Source organism: Capsicum annuum, chromosome 4, assembly GCF_002878395.1.
Source record: "Capsicum annuum cultivar UCD-10X-F1 chromosome 4, UCD10Xv1.1, whole genome shotgun sequence".
NCBI classification, from domain to species: domain Eukaryota; kingdom Viridiplantae; phylum Streptophyta; class Magnoliopsida; order Solanales; family Solanaceae; genus Capsicum; species Capsicum annuum.
In genome coordinates this window covers 25,144,704-25,170,642 of record NC_061114.1, presented here as the reverse complement: position 1 = coordinate 25,170,642, position 25,939 = coordinate 25,144,704, and the positions used below count along the sequence as shown (strand labels likewise).

The following is a 25,939-nucleotide window of genomic DNA, read 5'->3' as shown; positions in this document are numbered from 1 at the left end:
AATCAGTGTGTCACTTCATTGAAGGATTACATCCTTCTAAAGCATCATTTCGAACCATTGCAACCTTCTATAGCCTCAGTTTAGAACAATGTATCATTTTTGAAGCACCAGTTCGAAAACAATGCACTGTTACTACATGTATATATTAATGGAGGTGAAAATTTTTATTGTGTTTTTCCTTGACATTCTTCGAAATTCAAATAAAGTTTGTCAAAAAAGATAGATCTCATCGATCGATCATTTTTCAAATCCAAATCCAAAGCCGAGCCGAGCGAGCGACGACGACAACGGCGCGATGCATCTATTATTTCTTGCCTCACTTGCCATGTGGAGTAAGTGTTCTTGATTATAAACACTTTCAAGTTCTCTTCTTACACCAATGTGGGAGAAAGAGTAAACTTTCTAATTTGAGAGTACACTTTCCATTTTAGAGTCTCCTTCCCCTCTACCATTTTATTCTCCATTTTGCCATTCACACTTCTTTCATATACTATGAACCCAACATTTTTAACATCGTTAAACTTCATACTCTCTCTGTTCGCTTTTGCTCTTCACTTTTGACATAACACGTCAATTAAGAAGTATTAATTAATGTTTAGAGTAATATGTCTTGAATATGATTTGAAAAATAAGCATTAATGCTAATGGTAAAATAAAAAACTTTTTTTTTATCTTTTCTTAATATGTCAAAAGTGACAAGTAAAAATAGAAATTCATTAAGAAAATACTGATAAGTAAAAGTGAGCGAGGAAGTATTAAACAAAAATCAAACAAATAAGTTAAAATAAAAGAGTAAATATTTTTAAATTCATTATTTTAATTAGATTTCATAAAGATCTAATTAAAATAAAAAAAATACTCATTTATGACAAATTCTAAGAGATCAAAATCACTCAATTTCATAAAGATCTAATTAAAATGAAAAAAATACTCATTTATGGCAAATTCTAGGAGATCAAAACCACTCAATTAATACTTAACGGGCTACTTTGAATCCACAATAATAAATAAGGGACCAGTTTTGTCATTTTCTCTAATTGCGCACCCTAAAGGCTAGGGGTGAACATTCGACTTGTTCGATTTGATTGTTGAACATGTTTGACTTTTTGATTATCGGATTATCGAAAATAACAATCATAACTAAACCAAAATTATTTCGATTTAGTTTGATTTTTACAAATTCGATTCGATTATTTTGAATTTTTATTTCGATTTTAAAAATTAACGTAATGAGCATTTAAAATTGATGATTTTTTTAGATAAGTATTTTCTTTTTCAAATCTATTTTTCATTCTCAAATATAATTAATTCAATGCGTACGAAATAACCATAAATATTAATCTCGCTGAGACGTCGCAGTTGGCGTGACGGCAGTGGCTGTACTCAGTAGCGATTGCCGACGGCAGTGACGAACTGAGCAAACGACTGCTAATTGCTATTGGCGATATTAAAATTTCAAATGAACTTACGAAGTGAGAATGACTAAGCACCCCTACAGGCTTGACTAAGCACCCCTACAGGCTTCACGTTAATGTTATGATCTAAAGCAAAGCAGTATATTAGAATTTAGGGTTACTAAATAATTATAATTTATATATTTATATGTTATATCAGATTATATTATATTTTTAATATATTTACATATATAATAATATATATATATATAAATTATAATATATTATTTATATGATTTCAATTTTTTTGTTTATCTATATTTAAAAAAAAATCAAAAAATCAAATTATTTAATCGATTTTTTAAAATTTAAAATTGAAACTAATCCAAAAAATTTAAAAATCAAAATTAAATTTCAATTATTTTTTGATTTTTTCTATTTAAATCAAAATATGCCATTGCTACTCGAGGGTTGGAGTATATAAAGTAGTATAAACTAGTACTACTTGTCAATCACCAGAAAGAAATCTCTTAAGAAACAAAAAGAGGAAAGCTGTAAGATGACATTGGGACTGATAAATGCAAATCCAGTGGTTCACGCAAAGAAGGAAAGAATTGCTCATCCTCCTCATCCCCATGACGCCGCCGTTGATCCTCTCGATGTTTATGATATCCTTTTTCTCTTCTCCTTCCTGGTATTTTTTTTTTTGTTGAATACTTCAATTGAAACTACTTCGACTTTGCTGAAAATTTCTACTGGAAAAAAATGAGTAAGAAAAATAAGAAATTAGCTATTTCATTTTTAGTTGTTGATTTTTTCTTTTTTTCTTTTACGAAATTTGGAATTGAGATTATTTTGTACTTCGAATGTTTGTGAATTTACTAAATTGGAGTTCATATCTGTCATTTCAAAACTATGTTGACTTAGCTATTTTTTAGTTTGTTGATTTTTATATTTAATAAAATTTGGAATTTGCGACTTTTTGTAGTTCAAATGTTTGTATTTTTTCTTAATAATCCTGGTGTTGAGGCCAGCTTGTGTTTGTGAATTTATCCTTTTTTTTGCAATTTCTCTCTGTCTCTTTCTTTTGTTTTTGAATTCTTCAGTTAAATTGGAGTCTATAGCTGCAGTTTAGAAACTACGTTGACTGCAGTGGAAAAAAATGAGTGAAATAGAAGAAATTAACTTAGATATTTTAGTTTTGTATGTTGATTTTTATTTTTGGGTGATTTGGTGAAATTTGGACTTTGTAGTTCTCCTCCCTCCCCCATCCTGTCTTTTTTTGGGGTGGTGGTGGGGGGTACTTCAGCTAAATTGGAGTTCATAGCTGCAATTTCAAAACTACGTTGACAAAGGTGAAAATATCTACCGGAAAAAAACGAATAAGAAAAAAAGAAGAAATATCATAGATATTAGTTTTGTATGTTGAATTTTTTTTTTGATTTGCTGCAAATTCGTAACTACGTATATTTTGTTGATTAAAAAAAGCGGTTTTTTCCTGGAAAAATGGACTAAGAAAGAGAAGAAGCTTAGCTATTTCATTTTTACTATGTTGATTTACTAACATTTGGAATTGTAATTTTTTGTAGTTCAAATGTTTGTGTATTTGCTACGATCCTCTCGAAATTTATGCTAATCCTTCCTCTCTATTGACCTTTTCTTCTTGGCGCAATTTCTCATACATGCAATTCACACTACTTGGTTTTATTTTGAGAAATTCTACTTGGAAAAGGAGTAAGAAAACCCCCAAAAAAGTCAGCTCTTTCATTTAGTAAGCTGATTTAGTTCCTTTTTAATGTGATGATGACAACATACCTAGTGTAATCCCACTGTTACAAAATAGTGTGATAATTGAAGTACAAGAAATAGAAGATAGTAACAAAACTTGACGGAAAAGAAACTATAGGAGAAATACGACGACTACTAGTATGGAAGGATAAGCGAGACAACACTCTGCTAACTACTAGTATTAGTTCGTTTTTTAATGTGACTTAGTGAAATTTAGAGTTCAATTTTTTGCAATTTAGTTGTTTGTGAATTTACTGTGACTGAACTTGCTGTGATCCTTGATTTGAAAGTATATACATTTTGTGAGGGATATAAGAGATCCGGAGCATCCATATTCTTTAGAGCAGCTGAGTGTACTCTCCGAGGAGTCCATAACTGTTGATGAGAAGCTCAGACACATTCTGTAAGCTCAGTTTCCATGTTTATATTAGCTTGTTTATTATTTATCCAAAAACGTACTGCTTGTTTATTTTTCTCGTGTCCAAATAATGGAAGAAAAAGGGTGAAACATGACGTGTTTTAGCCATATCTTGTTCAATTAACGTGAGTCGTATATCTTGGATTTAGTCATATAAGTCATCTTCACTCTAAGAACAAGGGTGACATTCAGAGTTGCAACAGCTACCGGGGTATTAAGTTGTTGAGTCACACGATGAAGATTTGGGAGAGGGTGGTGGAGCGGAGGCTGAGGAAGATTGTGTCTATTTCTGAGAATCAATTTGGGTTTATGCCTGGTCACTTCACGACTGAGGCAATTCACCTAGTGCGGAGACTAGTAGAGCAGTATAGACAGAGGAAGAGGGATCTACACATGGTGTTTATTGTCTTGGAAAAGGCGTATGACAAGGTCCCTTGGGAGGTTCTTTGGAGATGCTTGGAGGCGAGGGGGGTCCCTATGGCGTACATTCGAGCGGTTAAGGACATGTATGAGGGGGCGAAGACTAGGGTGAGGACGGTGGGAGGAGATTCCGAGCATTTCCCAGTCTTGACAGGGTTACACCAGAGATCAACTCTTAGCCTTTTTTTATTTGCTTTGGTGATGGATGTGTTGACGTGGAGTATACAAAGCGAGGTGTCTTGGTGTATGCTTTTTGCGGATGATGTAGTGTTGATTGATGAGTCCCGACAAGGTGTTACTGATAAGCTGGAGGTTTGGAGACAAACCCTGGAGTCTAAAGGTTTCCGGTTGAGTAGGACCAAGACGGAGTACTTGGAGTGCAAGTTTAGTGACTCGAGGCAAGATGACGAGGTGGTAGTGAAGTTGGATTCCCAGACGGTTTTTAAGAGGGTATCTTGGGTCGATGATTCAGGGGAATGGAGAGATAGACGAGGATGTCTCTCACCGTATTGGGGCAGGTTGGATGAAATGGAGGATCGCTTCGGGAATTTTATGCGATAAGAAGGTGCCTCCCAAAGGGAAAATTCTATAGAGTTGCAGTCAGACCGGCTATGTTATATGGAGCTGAGTGTTGGCCGGTTAAGAATTCTCATATTCAAAAATTGAAGGTGGCGGAAATGAAGATGTTGCATTGGATGTGTGGTTTTACTAGGGCTGACAGGATCAGGAATGAAATTATTCGGGAAAAGGTGGAGTGGTGTCGGTGGAGGATAAAATGCAGGAAGTGAGGTTGAGATGGTTTGGCCATGTGATGAGGAGGGGCGCGGATGCCCCGATTCGTAGGTGTGAGAGGTTGGTCTTGGATGGTTTCAAGCGGGGTAGGGGTAGACCTAAGAAATACTGGAGGAAAGTGATTAGACGTGACATGGAGCAGTTACAGTCAAGGACATGACCCTGGATAGGAAGGTATGGAGGAAAAATATTAGGATAGAGGGTTAAGGTGGGTGGATGAGTCGTAGTCAGTAGGTAGGAGGGCTTGGGTGTCTTTTGTTTGGCAGTGTTGCATATTTTTGTGGATGGCGTATCTATGTTTTTTATCGTGTTCCATGCTTTTGATGTTTTTATATACTGTCCTTTGTCTTGAGTCGGGGGTTTGTCAGAAACAGCCTCTCTACTTCGTTAGAGGTAGTGGTATGGTCTACGTACACTCTACCCTCCCCAGACTCCACGATGTGGGAATCTACTGGGTTTGTTGTTGTTGTGGTTGAAGTCATCTTCACTCTAGTCATTGTTGAAAATACAGTGTTTTGTGTCTGAGTCAGATTTTTCGTGCTCACTGTTTAGAATTGATGAACATTTTTTCCATAAAATGAGTTGGACTTCCAACTTCATTGAGTTAACTATTTGCTTGTGGGCTTTCACCACCCTGATTTCAGTCTAGTAGCAATGTGATCTCACGTATAATGTATTCCGACTTATGCTTGGTCGCTTGATTCTAGTTTAATTTACACTTGTTGCCTCTCCGTCCTCCTCTCCTTTGAGAACCGTGTGAGCAGAGTGTGGGCATAAGAGAAAAGGTCCTTAGTCAGAGTCGCACACATACTTGAGCAGTGCAGGCTTTTTGGAATTTGAAGTCGATGAATAAATTCCATTCTTAACAAATTTACCAGAATATACAGCTTATGTCCAAAGATTTCTTGCTTCAACAACAACATACCAGTGTAGTCCTGTAAAGTAGGGTATGGGGAGGGTAAAGTATATGCAGATCTTACCTCTACCTCAGAGTTAAGGTAGCGAGGCTTTTTCCGATAGACCCCCGATTCAAAGATTTCTTGATTATTGTTATGATTTCTTGCAAAGGATCGAATCACAGGATGATTAGGAAAATCTAAATCAATTGTCTTTGATTTCCATTTGCTTTTGTTAGAATTCCTAGAACGACCTATTTTGTACAACTATATTTGGTATATAAATTCAGCTCATTAAAAGGGAGACTGAAACCTTAGAGTTCAGTGGGAGAGAACTTCAATCTCTTGATTTTGGTTGAAATTTTGCGTAAGTTTTATTCTCTAATTCTCCCCTTAAATAAGAGTCTTTATTACAGCAAATAAGAAGCCTAATCCTTATGAAACTTGGAAACACAAAACCCTATTGTAAACTAATAACGACAGCTAACATGAATCCTATTTTAGAATAATAAATAAAGCTACTAATAATAAAATTAATCTCTTAATTTAACTGTCCTTCCTGCGGACATATGTCTTGCCCACAAACGCATCCATAACATTACCCCCCTCATGCTGAAAGAGCTTGTCCTCAAGCTCGAACGATGGATAAACTTGCCGAAAAGAGTCTACATCCTCCCACGTTGTTTCTTCCTCTGGCATACCTGACCATTGTATAAGAATCTCCTTTGTACCATGATTGACACTTGCTCTAATGACTGTAGCAGGTAGAGGAACTACTCGACCATCCTCCAATGGTGGTAGCTCTGTCATAGGTGGTCGGTATTCACCTTTGAATGCCTTTAAAAGGGAAACATGGAAAACATTATGAATTCGACTGTCACTTAGCAAATCCAGCGCATATGCAACCTGTCCAATTCGACTTAAGATCAGAAATGGACCATAAAATTTGGGAGACAACTTATTGTAAATACTCAATCGAGTGGACCGTTGTCTGTAGGGATGTAAACGAAGCCAAACAAGTGTTCTCAGAGCAAATTCTACATCATGACCCTTATCATAATATTACTTTATTCGTTGTTGGGCTGCCTGTAACCGATTTCGGATATCACCCAAAACGTTATCACGATCCAATAATGCACTCTCAACAGCTTCTACCCGACTTGTCCCTGGTACATAAGAAAGCAAACGGGGTGGGTCACGACCATAAACAACCCTAAAGGGTGTGGTCTGCAATGCCGAATGAAAAGATGTGTTGTAACAAAATTCTACCCATGGAACCTAATCAACCCACTTTCGAGGATAATCACCAACAAAGCAACGAAGATACATCTCCACTGTACGGTTAACGACCTTCGTCTGGCCATCTGTTTGTGGATGGTAAGCAGAGGAGAATTGTAATTTAGCACCGTTCAAGCGAAAAAGTTCCTTCCAAAAAGTACTAGTAAAAACCACATCTCTATCACAAGTAATAGTTTTCGGTATCCCATGTAAGCGAACAATTTGCTCAAAGAATACCTGAGCCACCCGTGCAGCCGTGTATGGATGAGCTAATGGTATGAAATGAGCATATTTTGAGAACTGATCCACTATTACAAACAAGACCGACTTTCCCCCAGACTTGGGTAAGCCATCTATAAAATCGATTGAGATGTCTGCCCAGATCTGAGTCGGTAGCTGGAGAGGTTGTAACAATCTTGCGGGACTTAAATGTTCTAATTTATTGCGTTGACACATCGGGCAGGCAACAACATATGTGGCAATGTCAGTTTTCATGCCTTTCCAGTAAAAATCCCCACGAATTCGATGCAATGTTTTGTGTATCCCTTCATGTGCACTATCATGATAGGCGGATAGTACAGTAGGTAGCAAAGGGGAATTTTGTAAAAGGTAGATGCGACCTTTAAACAAAAGTAACCCATCCTGAACTTTCCAGTCCGAACCCAACTTTCCTAGCTTGACTTTATCACACAAATCTGATAGTTCTGCTGATCCCACAAGCTCCTCACGAATGGTTTCCAGTAATGTGCTATTAGGGTAGCTAATAGCATTCAAGGAAGGGTCCTCAGGTGTAGTTCTAGATAAAGCATCAGTAACTTTATTGAGATAACCAGCCCGGTAGACCACTGTGAAGTCGTAACCCATGAGTTTGCTCAACCAGTGTTGTTGAGGAGGTGTAGTAAGTCGTTTTAACAAGTATTTTAGGCTGTAATGATCCGTTCGTATAAGAAAGGGGTGCCCCCATAAGTATGGCCGCCAATGCTGGATTGCTTTTGCAAGGCCAATCAGCCCTTTCATATGCAGCTAATTTTTGATGACGAGCTGGCAACTGTCGGCTGAAAAATGCTATGGGCTGACCACCCTGTTTCAAAACAGCTCCTACACCACCTCCTGATGCATCACATTCTACAATGAAATTCATATTAAAGTTAGGCAACCTTAGTACTGGAGTAGAGGATAATGCTTGCTGAAGCTTCTGGAATGCAGCTAGGGTCGAGTCGTTCCACTGGAAGGAGTTTTTCTTGAGTAGACTAGTCAAGGGTGCTGCCAATTGTCCATAGTCACGAATAAATTTGCGGTAGTAATCCACCAATCCCAAGAATCCATGAAGAGATGTAATTGACCGAGGTTGAGGCCAGTCTAAAATTGCATGTACCTTGCTCCTATCTACCTCCACACCTGTAGCTGAAATAATATGCCCCAAATAAGCTACTTGAGTTGTACCAAAGCTACATTTAGATCATTTCAAATATAGTCTATGTGCACGCAATAACAAAAACACCTTTCTCACGTGAACCAAGTGTTCCTCCCAACCACAACTATAAATTAAGATATCATCAAAGAAAACCAACACAAATTGGCATAAGTATTCATGAAAGACCTCATTCATTAAAGCTTGAAAAGTGGATGGGGCATTAGTGAGCCCAAACGGCATGACAAGGAACTCAAAGTGCCCGTGATGAGTCCGAAAAACTGTCTTTTCCACAACTGCAGGAGACATGTGTACTTGATAGTATCTAGACTTCGAATCTAATTTAGTAAAGTACTTGGCCCCGTGTAACTCGTCAAGTAGCTCGTCCACAACAGGAATTGGGAACTTGTCTTTTACTGTTTTAGTATTCAATTCACGATAATCAACGCAAAGGCGCCAAGATCCATCTTGCTTGGATACCAATAACACAGGTGAAGAAAATGGGGACTTGCTTGGTCATATAAATCCTTGCTGCAACATCTGTTTACATTGCTTCTCAATCTCATCTTTTTGTCGATGAGGGTATCGATAAGGACGAACAACTACAAGTGTTATCCCGGGCAGCAAACTGATGTGATGATCACATTGTCGCAATGGTGGTAAACTCGTAGGTTCCTGGAACAAATCATCGAATTGGGTCAAAAGGTATTCCAGTCGTTGCTCATCCGTAGTTGCCTTTCCTAACAGATGCAAAACCTTATCACAATACTGTTGTTGTCCCTGCAGCAAAATTGATTTACCTTCCAACGAAAACCTCATAGTAAGTTCTGCAAAATCCCAAAATATAGGACCCAAGGTCTGTAACCACTTAACTCCCAAAACTATATCAAACTCGTCCAATGGAATAGCATAAAAGTCTGCAATAAAACAATGGTCACCCATGGAAATTGTGACCCGTGTGCAGACCCCCAAGCAGGGAACCTTCTCTCCATTAGCAATGGAGATTCTGATGTTGTGCAAGCAGAAAATATCAAGGAGTAATCAACTGGCAGCAGTAGAACTTATAAAGTTATGGGTACTTCTAGAATCAACAAGACTGAGCACATGCTGTCTGTTAATGATTGCAGGCAATTGCATAGTCTGTGCATGTCTTTTGACCTGTAATAGCATGTTAAGAAATTTCTGGGCAGTCCTCCAGGACATCTGGTATCGTGCTATCAACTAAATCATCCAGTTCCAGCCAGAAAAGTCGTTTGCACTGGTGAGTGGCTGAATTTTGTCCGTCACAATTATAGCATAATCCCTAAACTAGTAGCAGACTTTGCTGAATTTACCGTGCTGCCAAGACTTGTTCGGGGCTGCTGCCATGCCACCTTGTGGATATTACTGACTTTCTGCAATTGTTGTTTCTGTTCTAGAGCCCGAGGTAAACTCATAGTTGCCGATAACTCAGGTGGTTTGAGAAGTTGCACATCCATTCTGATTGAATCATCCAACCCTGCCATAAATATTCCTTGTTCTGGAATAAGATGACTAGCCCTAGCCAACTTTTCTTGAAACTGACGTTGATAAGCTTCAACTGTACTAGTTTGCCGAAGTGTGACCAATTCGCCCACCGAGTTGCTACTTTCAGGAGGTCCAAATCGCTGGAAGCAATGTTTTTGAAATTCTTCCTAAGTCATTGGGCCCTTAGCTCGTTTAAGCTGATAATACCACGACTGTGCTTCTCCCAACATTTGAAACCCAGCGACTCCAACCTTTTCTGCTTCGATTGTGTGTTGATTTTCAAAAAATTGTTCGCAATGATGTGCCCAAATTAATGGGTCATCAGTACCATCATAAGTAGGAAAGTCCATCCTTGCATACCTTGGTATTGTTGAATGGGAATTACCACTTGTTTGATGGTTTTGGTCGCCCATGATTGGAATAGGTGGAGTATTGCCTTTAGTAGCATAATTTGTTGATTTCCCAGCCGTCGGGGCGTTGCTCGACTCAGTTCCATGAGTTTCCGGTTTTGTGGATCCGATTTCCATGCTCGAAAATTGTTCTTGGATGACTTGAATAATTCTTTCACTGAGACTTTGTTCCATAGCTGCAATTTTCGAGTCTATTAGGGTTTCTGTAATCCTACGTTCTTCTTGGAATCTAGAATTGATCTCATCGTCCTTTGTGAAAGGCTTTGATACCAAATGTTATGATTTCTTGCAAAGGATCGAGTCACAGGACGATTAACAGGAAAATCTGAATCAATTCCCTTAGATTTCCCTTTGCTTTTGTTAGAATTCCTAGAACGACCTATTTTGTATAACGATATTTGGTATATAAATTCAGCTCGTTAAAAGGGAGACTGAAACCTTAAAGTTCAGTGGGAGAGAACTCCGATCTCTTGATTTTGGTTGAAATTCTGCGTAAGTTTTATTTTCTAATTCTCCCCTTAAATAGGAGTCTTTATTACAACAAATAAGAAGCCTAATCCTTGTGAAACTTGGAAACACAAAATCCTATTGTAAACTAATAACGAAAGCTAGCATGAATCCTATTTTAGAATAATAAATAAAGCTACTAATAATAAAATTAATCTCTTAATTTAACTGTCCTTCCTCCGGATATATGTCTTGCCCACAAACGCATCCATAACACTTATTCATGTGAAAAAAGGTTACCTGGTTCACTTACTTGAGTAGACAATATCCTAGATGCCTGTGCAATTTAGAGGTTTTGGTAAACAAATATGTTTCTATGATAAGAAAATATTAATCAATCAAGAAAAAAAAAGCGCAGAAGAACCCGAATTACTACAAGATTAGAGCAAATTAACTTTTAACTTTTTAAACAGCACTTGTGCTTCAAAAGCTGTTTCGTTTTCTTTTGTTTTTTTTTTAGGCAAAATGTCCTGAATAAACAGACAAAATGGAATTGTCTACCATAATGCTTTGCCATCTTTCGCCTGTGAAAGTATTGGTCATATGTTAAGAGCCAGTTGTATCTCCATGCATGTTGAATGAGTGCTATGTAAGATGTGTTGTTGAACCTTAATATTTCTAATTTATTTGGCACTGTTTTCTTATTAGTCCATCCCAAAGAGATTGATACGTTTTTATATTAGGAAACAATTAACATTAAGCTTCCATTTTACTATTAATGAAGAGCTATTATAGCCACACAAATGTTATGACATATTGAAAAACCACAAGTTTTAAAGTCACATTTTTCTTAAACTTCGGGCTGAAGCCAATTGTACCAAACAAGCTTGAACAAAAGGAGTAATAAACAACAAGTTGCACATAATTCCTTGTTTTTGCTTATTTATCCACTTGTTTTTTTTTTTTTTTTTTAAATTATTGTTTGTAGGATAACTTTCACCCCAACCATTCAGCACTGTACCATGACAACCGTCATTGGCCTCTGTTTGAGAGAGAAGTTGAAGAATTGCTTCCCTCCAAATTTTAAGGTGGTGTTCCTTATCTCTGACGTAGATCGAAATAAAGTCGTGTTAGATTTGACTGTTCACAGTGGTCTATATTACTTGATTCATCAGTGTAAGAATATCTAGTTTTAGACTTTTCTGGAACATCCCTCATATACTTAGCAAAAGACTCCTTAATTTTAATGAGTAAAGGAGTGTATGGATTCAAATTAGCAGGTTTGGTGTATATATAACTAGGAAAGAGCACTGGTTTACTACTTTCGAGGAGCATCCTGCAGTAACTATTTGCAAAAATAAAAAATCAGGTGTTATTAAAAAATCTCTTTTATTCTCTTAATGTTTCAAAGTCGGGCTTCTGTGATTAAGAATTTCTATTTTAATTTTCCTTATAAAATCTAAGAATTCTAGATGCTCCACAAAACTTTAGTTGCATTTACAACATTGTGAACTACTGTAATTATGCTAACTTCTACATCAATTAGCTGACCTGAGTTGTAACTAGAAATAGTTATCATGGGTAAAATGGCAACCCAGTGCACTAAGGGGTCGTTTGGTAGAGTGTATTAAAATGTTAATGCATGCATTAGTTTAATGTGTATTAGTAGTACCTTGTTTGGTATACCTTTTTACCCTATGTATAATTAATGCAAGCATTAGTTATACACTCTATTGTGTATTGAGATGTGTATTACTAATACCTCAAAATCCATGACATTAGTAATGCAATGAATCTAATGCATGCATTAACATGCTTAAAGACCCTATTACCCCTCAAAAAAAATTCCGCATCCTTTCCAACATATATATTGAGGGTATTATGTAAAATAATTTTTTTTTTTTAGAAACTATGTAATTCATGTTTTTTTTAATACATCGAACCAAACACTGCATAAGAAAAATACAAGCATAACTAACACAAGCATTATTAATACACCATATTTTGCATTATTCTTATACACTCTACCAAACGACCCCTAAAGCTCCCACTATGCGTGGGGTCCAGGGAAAGGCTGTACTACAATGGTCTATTTAAACTGTTAAGTCTCCTTTTTTGATCAGTCAGCATGCTTTGTTTCCTATTTGTAACTACTTATTAATTTTTTTTTTCTGATAATTAGTAGGTTACCAGACTTTTATTTTTATCTTTAAACTATAGTTCATGTCTTACAGATTTTGACATTCTAGCAGTTACCTCTAGTTGTAGTTCGTCATGATTGAAATGCGGTTATTCTTGATACTGAGTCTATACTGTAAGTCCTGACAGAATTCAAGTGGTATGTTAACAAGCCAGCTGCTACTTACAGATTTTCCATCTGCTTCACATATTTGCTTTGCTTAGATTTCAAAGTTTGATGAAAGTGATTAATTTATGGGCCCGTTTGGCCATAAATTTTATTTCCTTTTTTCCGGAAATTTTCACTTCTTTCACTTTTTCGGAAATTGTGGTGTTTGGCCATGAAACTCTGGAAAATTATTCCGGAGTTGGATTCCAAAAAGTGAAAACAACTTTTTGTTGTTTTCACAATTTTCCATTCTCATTTTCAACTTTCATTTTTATTATATATAACCCCAATCTTTAAATTTGTACACAAACACCTCTTATAACTACAATCACAAAAAAAAATATTATTATTTGTTTTCTATGGTACAACATCATTTTTAATTGTTACAGATATTCTAATCTTTTTTTCTTCTTTTAACCAAAATTTACTAACGTGAAGTAAAAAATAATAAATGGCAATCTCTGATGGAAATATATCAACTTTGTTTTGAATGACCTATATTATAGAAATATAAGGTCTAGTATATTATGTTATTTAAAAATGAGAAATTTAATATTTTTTTCTTGTCATTCTAATTTTCTGTTTATGTCATATAATGGCTATGATGATTTTAATAAATTATTAAAAAGTGGTCAATAAAATCGCATATCAAACATAATGTAATGATCCATATTGATGATTACCTTATTTTGGTTTTATGGATTTTGAACAGAGACAAGTGTGGTAATTAGCTTAACAAAAGTTTGTTCTCTTTACCCAAAAAAACATATATATTCAAGGAAAATCAATATCATCAATAAAGATAAAGCAAAAAATTAGCACTAACCTATTCAGAAATAATTCATTCGTAAATTTTTTTAAAAAGATCAAATTCAATAAAATAATTAATTCAAGTGAAAGTAATTAAGAATTTTCATCAACAAATTTAAGAATATATAAAATATATTTATATCCATCAAATATATTTATCAAAATATATTTTCTCTATTCAATCGATTATGGTTAGATAAACTTATTTAGCTCGTGTTTGTGATATTTTTATTTAAATTTTAGAAGAATAACAATCATAATAATTAGTTTGTTGTAAATTATTTTATTTTATTTAAATTTTAGAAGAAGAACAATCATAATAATTAGTTTGTTGTAAATTATTTTATCAATTGAAGACATATAAATTATTTTCTCAACATTTGGCTGTATGTTAGTAGGTAAATTAGTAGTTGAGTGATTCTGATAAATTTTTAAAAGTTAAGGGCATAAAATCATATTTAAAAAAGATTTTTCAAAAGTCTAAAAAAAATTTCAGAAAGGCATGGCCAACTGCAACTCCAACTCCAACTGCAACTTCATCTTCAACTCCAATTCCAACTCCGAAAAAAAGTAGTTTTTATGGCCAAACGACTACTATATCTTCTGGTGTGGAAGACATGTTAAGAGTTCAGTCAACTCCAACTTCTTTTGTTAAAGATAAAAATTTTATAGTATAGATTGAAGAAGCTCATGTAGAAATGAGAAAGGTAAATGGAGGAGATGTTATAAAGGCAATTGTGAGAATTAATGGAGAAAATATTATTCAAATTGTGCGTTTACATAGAGACCCTATTTATAGACACTATAGTTAAATCCTTTTCCAAGTAGGATTTTGATATAGTACTCTTATTTTTACTCATGTTCTAAAACTCCCCCTCAAGCTAGTGCATACAAATCATATGTACCTAGTTTGTTACAAATGTAATTAATACGAGGACCGGTGAGGGACTTGGTGAAGATGTCTGCAAGTTGATCACTTGGCTTCACAAATTTTGTAACAATATCTCCTAAGAGTATTTTTCTCTGACAAAGTGACTATCAATCTCTATGTGTTTAGTCCTCTCATGAAACACTGGATTTGATGCGATATGAAGGGCTGCTTGATTATCATACACAAGTTCTATGTTACCGATTTCTCCAAATTTTAATTCTCTCAGCAATTGTTTGATCCAAACTAGCTCACAAGTTGCTACAACCATTGCTCGATATTCTGTTTCCACACTAGATCGGGCAACCACACTCTATTTTTTACTCTTTCAAGACAACAAATTACCTCCTACTAAAACACAATATCCGAAAGTAGAACGTCTATCAGAGGGTGATCCAGCCCAATCAACATCTGTGTATCCAATGATATGCTCGTGACCTTGATCCTCAAAGAGTAATCCTTTACTTGGAACTGACTTTATATATCGCAGAATACAAACAACTACATCCCAATGACTATCACTGGGGGAAGTCATAAACTGACTTACAACACTCATAGGAAAAGGATATGTCAGGTCTTGTCACGGTGAGATAATTCAACTTTCCAACCTACCGTCTATACCTTTCAGGATCACTGAGTGGCTCCCTCTGTCTTGGTAGAAGTTTAGCATTTGGATCCATAGGAGTGTCAATGGGTCTACATCCCATCATTTCTGTCTCCTCAAGAATGTCTAAGGCATAGTTGTGTTGAGAAATAACAATACCGGATCTGGATCGAGCAACCTCAATACCTAGAAAATATTTCAGTCTGTCGAGGTATTTGGTCTGAAAATGCTAAAAGAGATGTTGCTTCAATTTAGTGATACCATGTCATCATTGCCGGTGATAATGATACCATCAACATAAACCACCAGATAAATACACAGATTTGGTTGAGCATGTCGATAAAACATTGAGTGATTAGCTCCACTATGAATCATGCCAAACTGCTAATTACTGTGCTGAATTTTTCAAACCAAGCTCGAGGGGATTGTTTCAGACCATAGAGTGACCTGTGCAATCAACATTCAAGGCTACTAGACTTCACCTGAGCAACAAAATCAGGTGGTTGCTCCATATAGACTTCTTCCTCAAGATCACCATGCAGAAAAACATTTTTAATATCCAACTGATAAAGAGGCCAATGATGAACTGCAACAATGGATAGGAAAAGACGGACAAATGCTATTTTATCCACTGGAGAGAAAGTGTCACTATAATCAAGCCCAAATATTTGCGTGTATCCTTTGACAACAAAGCGAGCCTTAAGCCGATCAACCTGACCGTTTGGACCAACTTTGACGGCATAAACCCTATGGCAACCAACAGTAGATTTACCTGCAGAAAGGGGAACAAGCTCCCAAGTACCACTTGCATGTAAAGCAGACATCTCATCTATCATAGCCTGCTTCCACTCTGAATGAAAAAGTGCTCACTTATAGTCTTAGGGATGGAAATAAAGGACAAAGATGATACAAAAGCATAATGGGGTGATGATAAACGATGATAACTCAAGAAAGTATAATTTGGGTTAGCATTACGGGTGGAACGCATACCTTTTTGAAGTGCAATTGATTGGCTAGGAGAAGGCAAGTCCGTAGTAGGAGCAACGTCAGACGCATGACATGAATCATCTGGGACTAATGGTGGACACGGACGACGATGATAAGTCAGAAGTGGTGGCACTCCAGCTGGAGACGTAAAAGTAACCGTTGATTCCTTAAAGGTTGGTTCGGGTAAGTCTGGAGATACGGGTAAGACCAAGGATGGTGCGGGTAAAATTGGAGATACGGGTAAAATCTCAGAGATATCATAATGATCAGAAGATATATAGTAAGGTCGAGATTAAAAAATATCATAATGATCAGAAGATATATAATAAGGTCGAGATTAAAAAAAAGTGACATCGGCGGACATAAAGTAGCAACGAAGATCCTGTGAATAACAATGATACCCTTTTTGAACTCGAGAGTAACCAAGGAACACACTTGAGAGCACGAGGAACTAATTTATCTTTTCCAGGGGCTAAGTTATGAACAAAGCATGCGCTCCCAAAGACACGAGGTGGGATAGAGTAGAGATGTGACTGTGGAAACAATATAGAATGGGGAACCTTGTTCTGAATGGAAGATGATGGCATTCTATTAATTAGATAACAAGATGTGAGGACTGCATCGCCCAAAAAATGCAGCGGAACATGGGATTCAATGAGAAGAGTGCGAGCAGTCTTAAGAAGATGCCTATTTTTTCTTTTTGCTGTATCATTCTGCTGAGGGTTGTACGGACAAGATGTCTGGTGAATAATTCCATGATGGGTCATAAACTCCTGAAACTGAGAGGATAAGTATTCTAAGGCATTTCTGCTATACCATTCTGCTGAGGGGTGTACGGACAAGATGTCTGGTGAATAATTCTATGATGGGTTATAAACTCCTGAAATTGAGAGGATAAGTATTCTAAGGCATTATCATTACGAAAAGTACAAATAGAAACGCCAAATTGAGTTTGTATTTCAATACAAAAACTTTTGAATTTAGAAAATAACTTAGAACGATCTTTCATTAAGAAAACCCAAGTTCATCTTGAAAAATTATCAATGAAGCTAACAAAATAACGAAAACCTAAAGGTGAACTGTCTCTACTATGACCCCAAACATCAGAATGAACTAATGAGAAAATACTCTGAATGACTCTCAATGCTATGTGAGAAACTAGCACGAGTGTGTTTCCCAAGTTGACATGGCTCACAATCTAATGTGGATAAACTAGACAAACTAGGCACTATCTTTTGGAGTTTGGATAGACTTGGATGTCCCAAACTTTTGTGAATTAGGTCTGGAGGGTCTGTAACGGAGCATCCTGTGAAGGAATTTGAAGAGGTAAGATGGTAAAGGCCTTGTGATTCATGTCCTGCGGCAATCGTCTGTCCCGTACTGCGGTCCTGCATTAGAAAAGATTCATAATAAATGTTATGCTACAATGAAGGGCACGTGTCAAACGACTAACAGTTGCAAGATTAAAAGGACAACCAGAGAAATAAAGAACAAAGTCTAGAGGGACAGAAGATAGGGGTTTGGCTTGTCCAACTCCTTTTGGTTGTGTTCGGATCCCATTGGCTAAAGTAATAGCAAGAAGAGATTGTGAATAAACAATATCAGGCAAAAGTGATTTGTTACCAGAAATGTGATTAAAAGCACCTGAGTCCACAATCCATGATCCAAGAGTACTAGACGAGTACTAGACTGTGAAACACAAGCAAAAGGATTATTCATCAGGCTGCGCAATCGAGGCTACTTGTGGAGATGTCTGCTTACTTGCTCGATATTGAAGGAACTCATCATATTCTGTTTGGGCAATATGAGCATTATTGGATGGTCGATTAGGCTGTGGAGATATCTGCTTGCTTGCTCGATTCCGAAGGAACTCATTATATTCCTTTACAGCAATAGGATCATAACTGGGTGGTGGACCATGCAAACTATGGCATATATTCGGAGTGTGTCCAACTTTATGACAATAACTACACCTCGATCGAGATTTTCCAGAACGACCTCCTCGTCGATTTTTCATAGGCTGATATGTTTGCTTTTCTATGGTTTGTGATGCAAGAATAGATGAGTCAACAGTGGATGATGAAACTACTTTATGACTGGGAGGCGCGACAAGACAAAGCAGACGACAGAATAACTCATCAATTGTAGGAACTGTAGGACGGACTAGCAAAAATTTGATCACGTACAACATCATGGTCAGTAGAAAGTTCAGTAAGTGTAAGAACTATAAACAACATCTGTCTGTGCTCTTGCTGTTTTTCCACATCTGCAGTGACGGACATCAATTTATCAAATTCTTCCATGACTGCTTGTACTTGTCCCAAATAAGTAGACATGTCGGATTCTTGTTTCTTCAAGTTGGTAATGCGAGATATCACATCATAAAAACGAGATATGTCATTAGTGTACAAAGCACGAGCCTTTTTCCAAACTAAGTAACATCTGGAATGGACGAAACAAGGGCATCAACTTAGAATCAATAGATCGCCACAAGAGACTGCATAATTGAGCGTCAACTTTCTCCCATTGTTCTTTAGCTTTCGCATCTTCCGCGCTAGATTTTTCCTTTTCATCGACCACACTAGCCTTGTTCGTTAAGTGCTCTTGGATATCTTGACCTTTGCACCACAACTCAATCGAGGAAGCCCGGGCTAAATAATTTGAACTTCTCATTAAAGGTTCGGAAGTGATCATAGGGCTTGAACTTTTAATTCCAGTATTTTTGGAGCCAAAAATATCATGCTCGAAAAACATCTTGGGAATTTTGACTTGAAAACCCCAAGAAACGGTTGCTGGAAACAGTCCCACTAGGTGGAAACAAAAAACAGTTACTAGAAATATTATGAAGTCGCCGGAATTTTGGTTCCGGCAATCGGAATCTGGAAAATTATATATGGTCAGAGTCGGAATAGATCGGCGACCCCAACAGAAGAAAGAAAAACTCAAAAATATGACCGGAGACTGTCTCACGCGCGAAGTAGATCTCGCCGGAATTTCGGGATTCCGGCTAGCACGTGGCGGCGCGTGGATGGTACTTTTCCGGCGGTTTTGGTCGGGTTTTAGTCGCTTGATCTTTCCGATCCTCTTGGTGGTGTTGTATTTTTCACACAACCCACAAAATTAAATATGACGAAAATCAGTCACCGGAATTGACATGACTGAGTTTTTTTTTTTTTTTTTTTTTTCTGATGTTTCTCACCGATGCTTTGATACCATGTGAGAATTAATGGAGAAAATATTATTGAAATTGTGTGTTTACATAATTACATAGAGACCCTATTTGTAGACACTATAATAAAATCCTTTTCCAAGTAGGATTTTGATATAGTACTCCTATTTCTACTCATATTCTAACAACAATCAATTAACAATGTGTTCATTCCTTAGGTTTTTTCCAAACCAAACAAAGTGCACGAGGATGTTACTTGAAGTACATAAGGGTGTTATTTAAAGGATAAGGAAATTGTACAATTTAGAACTCTCTCTCTAATGAAAAGATTAGACCATGTTTAACTAATGTATAAGGCCTTACCTTCAATTGAATTATGATAATAAATAAAACAAAAATAATGACACAAAATATTGAAAGTAATATCTTTTATCTAAATCATTCCCTATGAAATGTTGATGGAACCACAAAAGTCCCAGATTAATGAGGTAAAAGTTATCTTCATTGATATTAAACATGGTGGTTGATCCTTCCACTGAATGATGTATATGTGCATACCACCAGGGTAGGGGGAAGAGCATATCTGACAATCAGTGTCAAGCATAATACTGAAATCTTTGTTCTTGAATTGTGATCACTGTTCTACAGAGAGGGAGATAAAAGATCTGAGACATCAAAGAGATGGCAATAAATTGCGTAAATCTTAATCTAGCAGAAACGTGGAAATGTTCTTCCTTATTTTTCAGGCTAGGTGACGGCCCTAAGAGTTGAGCATGTGTGAGGAAGCAGAACTTGGAATTGACTCCAAAGGTTGGTTTAGTACCAAAGATTGAGATTAGAGAGAGTTAATAGGAAGAAATTAAATGGGGAGTGAGACGGTGATGAGAGGAGACTCTCACCTTCTAAAAAGGAAAAAAAAGGGTGGGGTGTTGGTTGGGGTGTTGGTAGTGGTAGTGGGGTGGATGAGAGACAGATTTATTCATAAAGTTCATTCTCAAGTTTTCTAGTGGTCTGAACAATGTATATATTAGATGTTATTTTATCACAGGAGTTCTGATACCTAGTCAGTGTTTTTCACATAATTGGGACTCTCATCTGTAATACAAGATGAGAATATTTCCAAGTAATAGTTAGTATTTTGTTGTGATGATGATTGTTTTTTATCGTCAAAGCTCTGCTCAAACTATGTTCCCTGTATTTGGTGAGCTTCTGGTAGATAATTAAGATTGTGTTATCTATAATGAATTTCGATGAAAAGGTGCACTGATAAAGTGATTCACATCTCCAAAACTATTATGTTTGATTTCCTCTGAAGTACTTATTTTTTGAGGCATTACAGGTAGATATAAAAGTGGCTCCTGGATCTCATGCAGATGAAGAGTCAGGTAGAGTTAATTTTGGAGTACCAGTTTTTCTCTTTTTTTTTTTTTTTTTTAATTTTATTTTATTTTTTTTTATTTATAAGATTTGCGTTTTATAATTTTATTTGTATAGGAAATGAAACCTTCAATTGCTGCACTGAGACACGTCTTGGCAGAATTGGACTGTAATTAGCTTCACTGAATCATTAACTATGGATGCTTCCAGTTTATATTATGATCTCATAATAGGCGTTGAAAAGTCTTTCTAACCTTCACCGCTGAGTTGAAATCGCAAACTATTGAGTCTGTTCACAATGACAACACCGGGTCATGACAAGTTAACCTGTAAAATGCATCTAGTATTGGTTCTATTCTGGAGTAAATTTCATTAGTGGTCATTCAACTTTGTGTTTATCACACAAAAGTCGCGTTTCTGTCTTTTGTTACATAAATGTAATTCAACTTTAGGAATTCTTCTCTGGGATTTAGAACTTCTAGAATTGATTCAGCTTCTTAAGTAAGATCCTTCAATGTTGAGCATTTCTATTTTATGATTCTCTTGCAGTTAATAAGCAGTTGAACGATAAAGAACGGGTTGCTGCTGCCATGGAGAATCCAAATCTTCGCCAGCTTGTTGACGAGTGTCTCTGTTCGAGTGAGCTTTAAAACAACTATACCTTTAATTTCCTAACAAATTGTATAGTAGGTCTACTTATCTTAAGATGTACCGCCTTCTTGTCTGGACATGGATTTGTAATATGAAATTCAATCACTCTGTAGATGCCGATTAAAATAATTGCAGTGTCCTCGAGTCCGATGAAAGTATGGCATTGATAAAGGGATATGCTTGCCTTTTAGACGTAAATGTTTGTAAAATTTACTCAATGATAATGGTGCCTGCTTTGTGTGGCAAAATGTTTAGAATATGACAATGCCTTGGATTATCTAAAGATACAGTATTAGTTTAAGAAAAAGAAGTTCTGCAATTATAACAGTCGCAATTGCTTTTCTGTCAATTAAAACCCTTTGCCCCTTCATTTTTGAATTAGACAAGTAGAAAGTGCCTCTTTCTAACTTTATAAATTGAATTTTGATTAAATCACTGGACGCTAAACTTTGAACGTATCAATAGGCTAGATCCATACTCGAGTTGTTTCATGGCATAAATAAACTCGGACACTAAACAATCTGTTGGAATTGATCAAATCAAACTTTTACTATCCAAAGTGTTTCATGAGGGAATTCTTAAGCAATCTGTTGGAATTGATCTAACTTTTATGATCCAAAGTGATCCAAAGTGTTTCATGAGGGAATTCTTAAGCAATCTGTTGGAATTGATCTAACTTTTATGATCCAAAGTGTTTCATGAGAGAATTCATCGTCTTGTAGAATTCTTTCCAAGATGGCGCCTTTGTTCGTTCTGAGCACGTGTCTCTGACACTAACATGACACACGCTGCACGTCTTAGTTTCTTAGTAGTACTAACCAAAGAATCATATAAGCAAAATGAAACTTATGATCACAAGCAGAAAGAAATGCACACGTGAGGTAACCAAAATAGTCAAATTCGACTCAATATATTATTTTTTAATAAATTAATGAATATGCTTATTTGAAGACAAATTAGGATTTGTTGAAGTGAAAATTAATTTACAGTCTTATGAAACACAAAGCAAAAGGTAATTCCTTATAATTCAAGCAAGATAAACTAAATGAGAACCTTATCACCAAGCCAAAAAAACCTACACATGTTATGCCTTCAAATAAAGAGCAAATAAAGTTTTGTGGTTAGTTGGATTCAAAATGGGGGCCGGATGAGTAATAACTTCACGTTTCAATTCACGGTTGTGATTAGAAGCTGCTAAATGAACTTGAAGGGCTACGATGTTGCCAATTCAGCAAGTGTGGTTATAAGGCTAATAACTAGTAGAGAGAAGAGGCAGCAAATCAATTTTGGTATTTTCTGATAATGTGATGTTTTGATGTATGAATTCTTTTTACAGTTATATTAATAAAGATTCTTTGTTACAATCAAAAAGGAAAGAATAGTTACAAATTAGAAAAGCAAATCTCCCAAAATATTATTAAAGGTTTTTTGCTACAATCAAAAAGGAAGATTGACTACAAATCAAAAAGGAAGATATCCAAGAATCTAAGTTAAAAAGGAAAAAAAAATGGTCTCCTCTTTTAGGGGTAATCAAACCCGCATCACTATGGTAAGCAGTACCAAAACTTGATATATGATTAAGTGTGCGACCAGTTCTATGAAAGAAATTATGGGTAGTTTGAGATCATTAATATGATCCATTCGATTCGTGTAAATAGGATTCTCATATCCCATTTTTTAAGTAGAAAAACTCTTGGGTTGCCTCATATTTTATAATGGCTAGTAGTAGTCCAATTACTACTATTTAAGCAATGAAAACCTATGAAAGAGATATACACTTGTCTTAACCTTCTCTAGTTCTTTGCTCTACTTTACTCAAAATTGTATTCTCTTAAAGGTTTACTATGTACTAAAAAAGAGAAGAGAAAAATACATAGTTGGTGAGACATTGTATCAAAGTATGAAAGAAAGAAGAGAGTGTGGCAAAAAACTTGACTTAATCTGGTACTTTATTTATTCACAAAAGAACTAATAGAATCCCTTGCAACCCAAGGAAACTGGAGTAAAACCTATTAGAGGTCCCAACCATTATAAAACATTTGGTGTTATTTACCCTCAACATTTGATTTTCTGAAGTTTTTATTACTGCAATCAATAGTCGAATGTCTAGTCGAAAACGGAGTAATTCATCCCTCTTCTTACTATTTTTAATTGGTATCAGAGCCTCGTCTCACATCCTCATTTTTTGCTTAACAACAAGTGAGTAAAGATTCATGGTAGAGCATTAAATTACTGAAATTTCAAGAGGGGTTTTCGATAAGCCAACCATCCTTCTTTGACGGTGTATATAATAATCAGTGGAAGGTAAGGATGAAAACTTATGTTCAATTAATAGATTATAAAGCATGACTAGTTATTCGGAATGGGCCAAGGCCTATTCCGAAAAATAATAGAAAGAAGTTTGAAAAAAATATTGTCACATTTTTCTATTCAAAAGAATATTTGGATATTGTGCAAAAATGCTAGAACAATCTATTTGCTTCATTGTGCTCTCAGTGAAGAAGAATATGAGAAAATATCCACTTGTAAAACTACTAAAGAAATATGAAACAGATCGGAAGCTAATCATGAGGGATCCACAAAAAATAAAGGAAATCAAAAGGCCTCCAGCTGCAGGGATGAAGAGAAACAATGAGACCATGATAACAAGAACATTGGAGGCCGCTATTTCATATTAATATAAGAATCTATCCAGGTAAGAACCAACTCATGTAATGAATGTTCTAAACTAAAAAATTTGTTAGATCTTGCCATAACTGATCTAAATAAAACTTATGATGAAAAAAGGACTTTATTAAGAGAAAGAAGAGACTCGAAACTTAAACTTGAGTTTGTGAAATAAAAAAGGATTATTTACAAGAAGAAGTTGATAATTTTAAAATTAAAATCAATAGCTTTGAAAATTTACCAGTCATAGTATTATCAGATCAAAGCACCTGGCTAAGTCAATTGATCAATCTGACAGTGACACTTGTGATAATAATTTTATAAATATGTAGGATCTCTACGGTCAACTAAATCTAGTAGGTCGACCAAAAAGTATAATCATAGTCATAATAAAAAATATTATAGCTGTAACAACTCTTAACGGTTAACTAACTCCAGTCAGTAGACTAAAAAAATTAGCCACAGTTGTAATACCTATTATAAAACTACTGAACAATACTATATTTCATGTTATCACTGTGATAAGACTGGTCATAAATATTATAAATGCAGATTTCAATCTAAAAATCTTGTGTAAGTAGATTTAGAGACCCAAAACTAAGTCAATAAATTAAAAAACTAATCACGAGGGATCCAAAAATACTTGGGTACCTAGAAATAAGTTATAAAATTATTTTACAGAAACTCCACTCAAAATTTAAAAGGGAAATGATATCTCAAAAAGTGGACGTTCAATTCACAAGGAGCAAATAACTATGTGAAAAAAATAACTGATTCTGATGAAGTTGATAAGTTGACTATCATTAAGACTGATTAGCCAAACTGCTGTCTCTAATGATCAATCTAAGCTTGGAGAAATTCCAAATCAATGAAGAAGCGAACATGATCACTTGAGAAAGGCTTTAGAAAATGATGATTGGGTCAAATCAATGAAAAAGAGATTGAGCAATTAGACAAAATACGCGTGGACTAAAAATACCTCAATCATTGAAACCAAACAGGTCTTCAGAAATTAGTGAATGTTTTGTGAAGTAAATCTTGTCTAGTAGCCCAAGGCTACTCATAATAAATAGGAACCACCTTGTGATAAAACTTTCACACCAGTTGTAAGCACTAATGCTGTCTGTTGCAGGGATCCTCCTAAATTAATAGAAGTGATTCAAAATGAGCTTGATGAGAGAATTCATACTCTCTTAGGTCTGCAAAAACATCATCAATTGAGGAAACCTTTATATCAAAGAGCTCACTGAGAAGTTTGGTATGAAGGATGCCAAATCTTCTAGCGCTCCTAAGAGGAATACTTGTACATATACAGATGATAATGATGGTAACATTGTTAAAATATTATGGTATGATTGACTCTCTCCTTTTCTTATAGCTAGTCGACCAAATAAACTGTTTAGCGCGTATTATTCCAGCCAGCTCTCGAGGAGTCTCATCTGTCTACTGTTAAGAGAATCATTAGATATTTGATTGGAACCAAATTTCTTGAAATATGGTATCTCTAATCATATAATTTCTTGCTAAAAGATTTTCAGATATAGATTATTCAGGAGAGATAAAAAAGTCACCATTGACTCACAGGAAATTTTCCCACATCGTGGAGCAGTAAAACAAAAATATGTTTCTCTCTCTACTA

General features: G+C 35.8%; 1 protein-coding gene across 2 annotated transcripts; it reads left to right on the top strand.

Moving 5' to 3' along the window:
- The first annotated feature begins 1,882 nt into the window (after window positions 1–1,882).
- Window positions 1,883–21,892, top strand: LOC107855912 (protein AE7-like 1). Of its 2 annotated transcripts, XM_016700920.2 has the most exons (6): window positions 1,883–2,062; window positions 3,480–3,585; window positions 11,749–11,848; window positions 20,945–20,990; window positions 21,100–21,151; window positions 21,532–21,892. In XM_016700920.2, the coding sequence occupies exons 1-6, from the start codon at window positions 1,954–1,956 to the stop codon at window positions 21,533–21,535; spliced, it is 417 nt and encodes a 138-aa protein (XP_016556406.1). In that variant the 5' UTR covers window positions 1,883–1,953; the 3' UTR covers window positions 21,536–21,892. The 2 variants fall into 2 exon arrangements, with proteins under 2 accessions (XP_016556406.1, XP_016556404.1); XM_016700918.2 differs by lacking the exon at window positions 21,100–21,151 and having other exon boundaries at window positions 1,887–2,062.
- The last annotated feature ends 4,047 nt before the right edge of the window (window positions 21,893–25,939 follow it).

Bases quoted from the DNA above. Each gene is read 5' to 3' on its own strand.
- LOC107855912 (XM_016700918.2), top strand. From the start codon at position 1,954: ATGACATTGGGACTGATAAATGCAAATCCAGTGGTTCACGCAAAGAAG. The intron at 2,063-3,479 runs ATATCCTTTTTC...GAAAGTATATAC, and splicing joins TGATCCTCTCGATGTTTATG to ATTTTGTGAGGGATATAAGA. The intron at 3,586-11,748 runs GTAAGCTCAGTT...TATTGTTTGTAG, and splicing joins GAGAAGCTCAGACACATTCT to GATAACTTTCACCCCAACCA.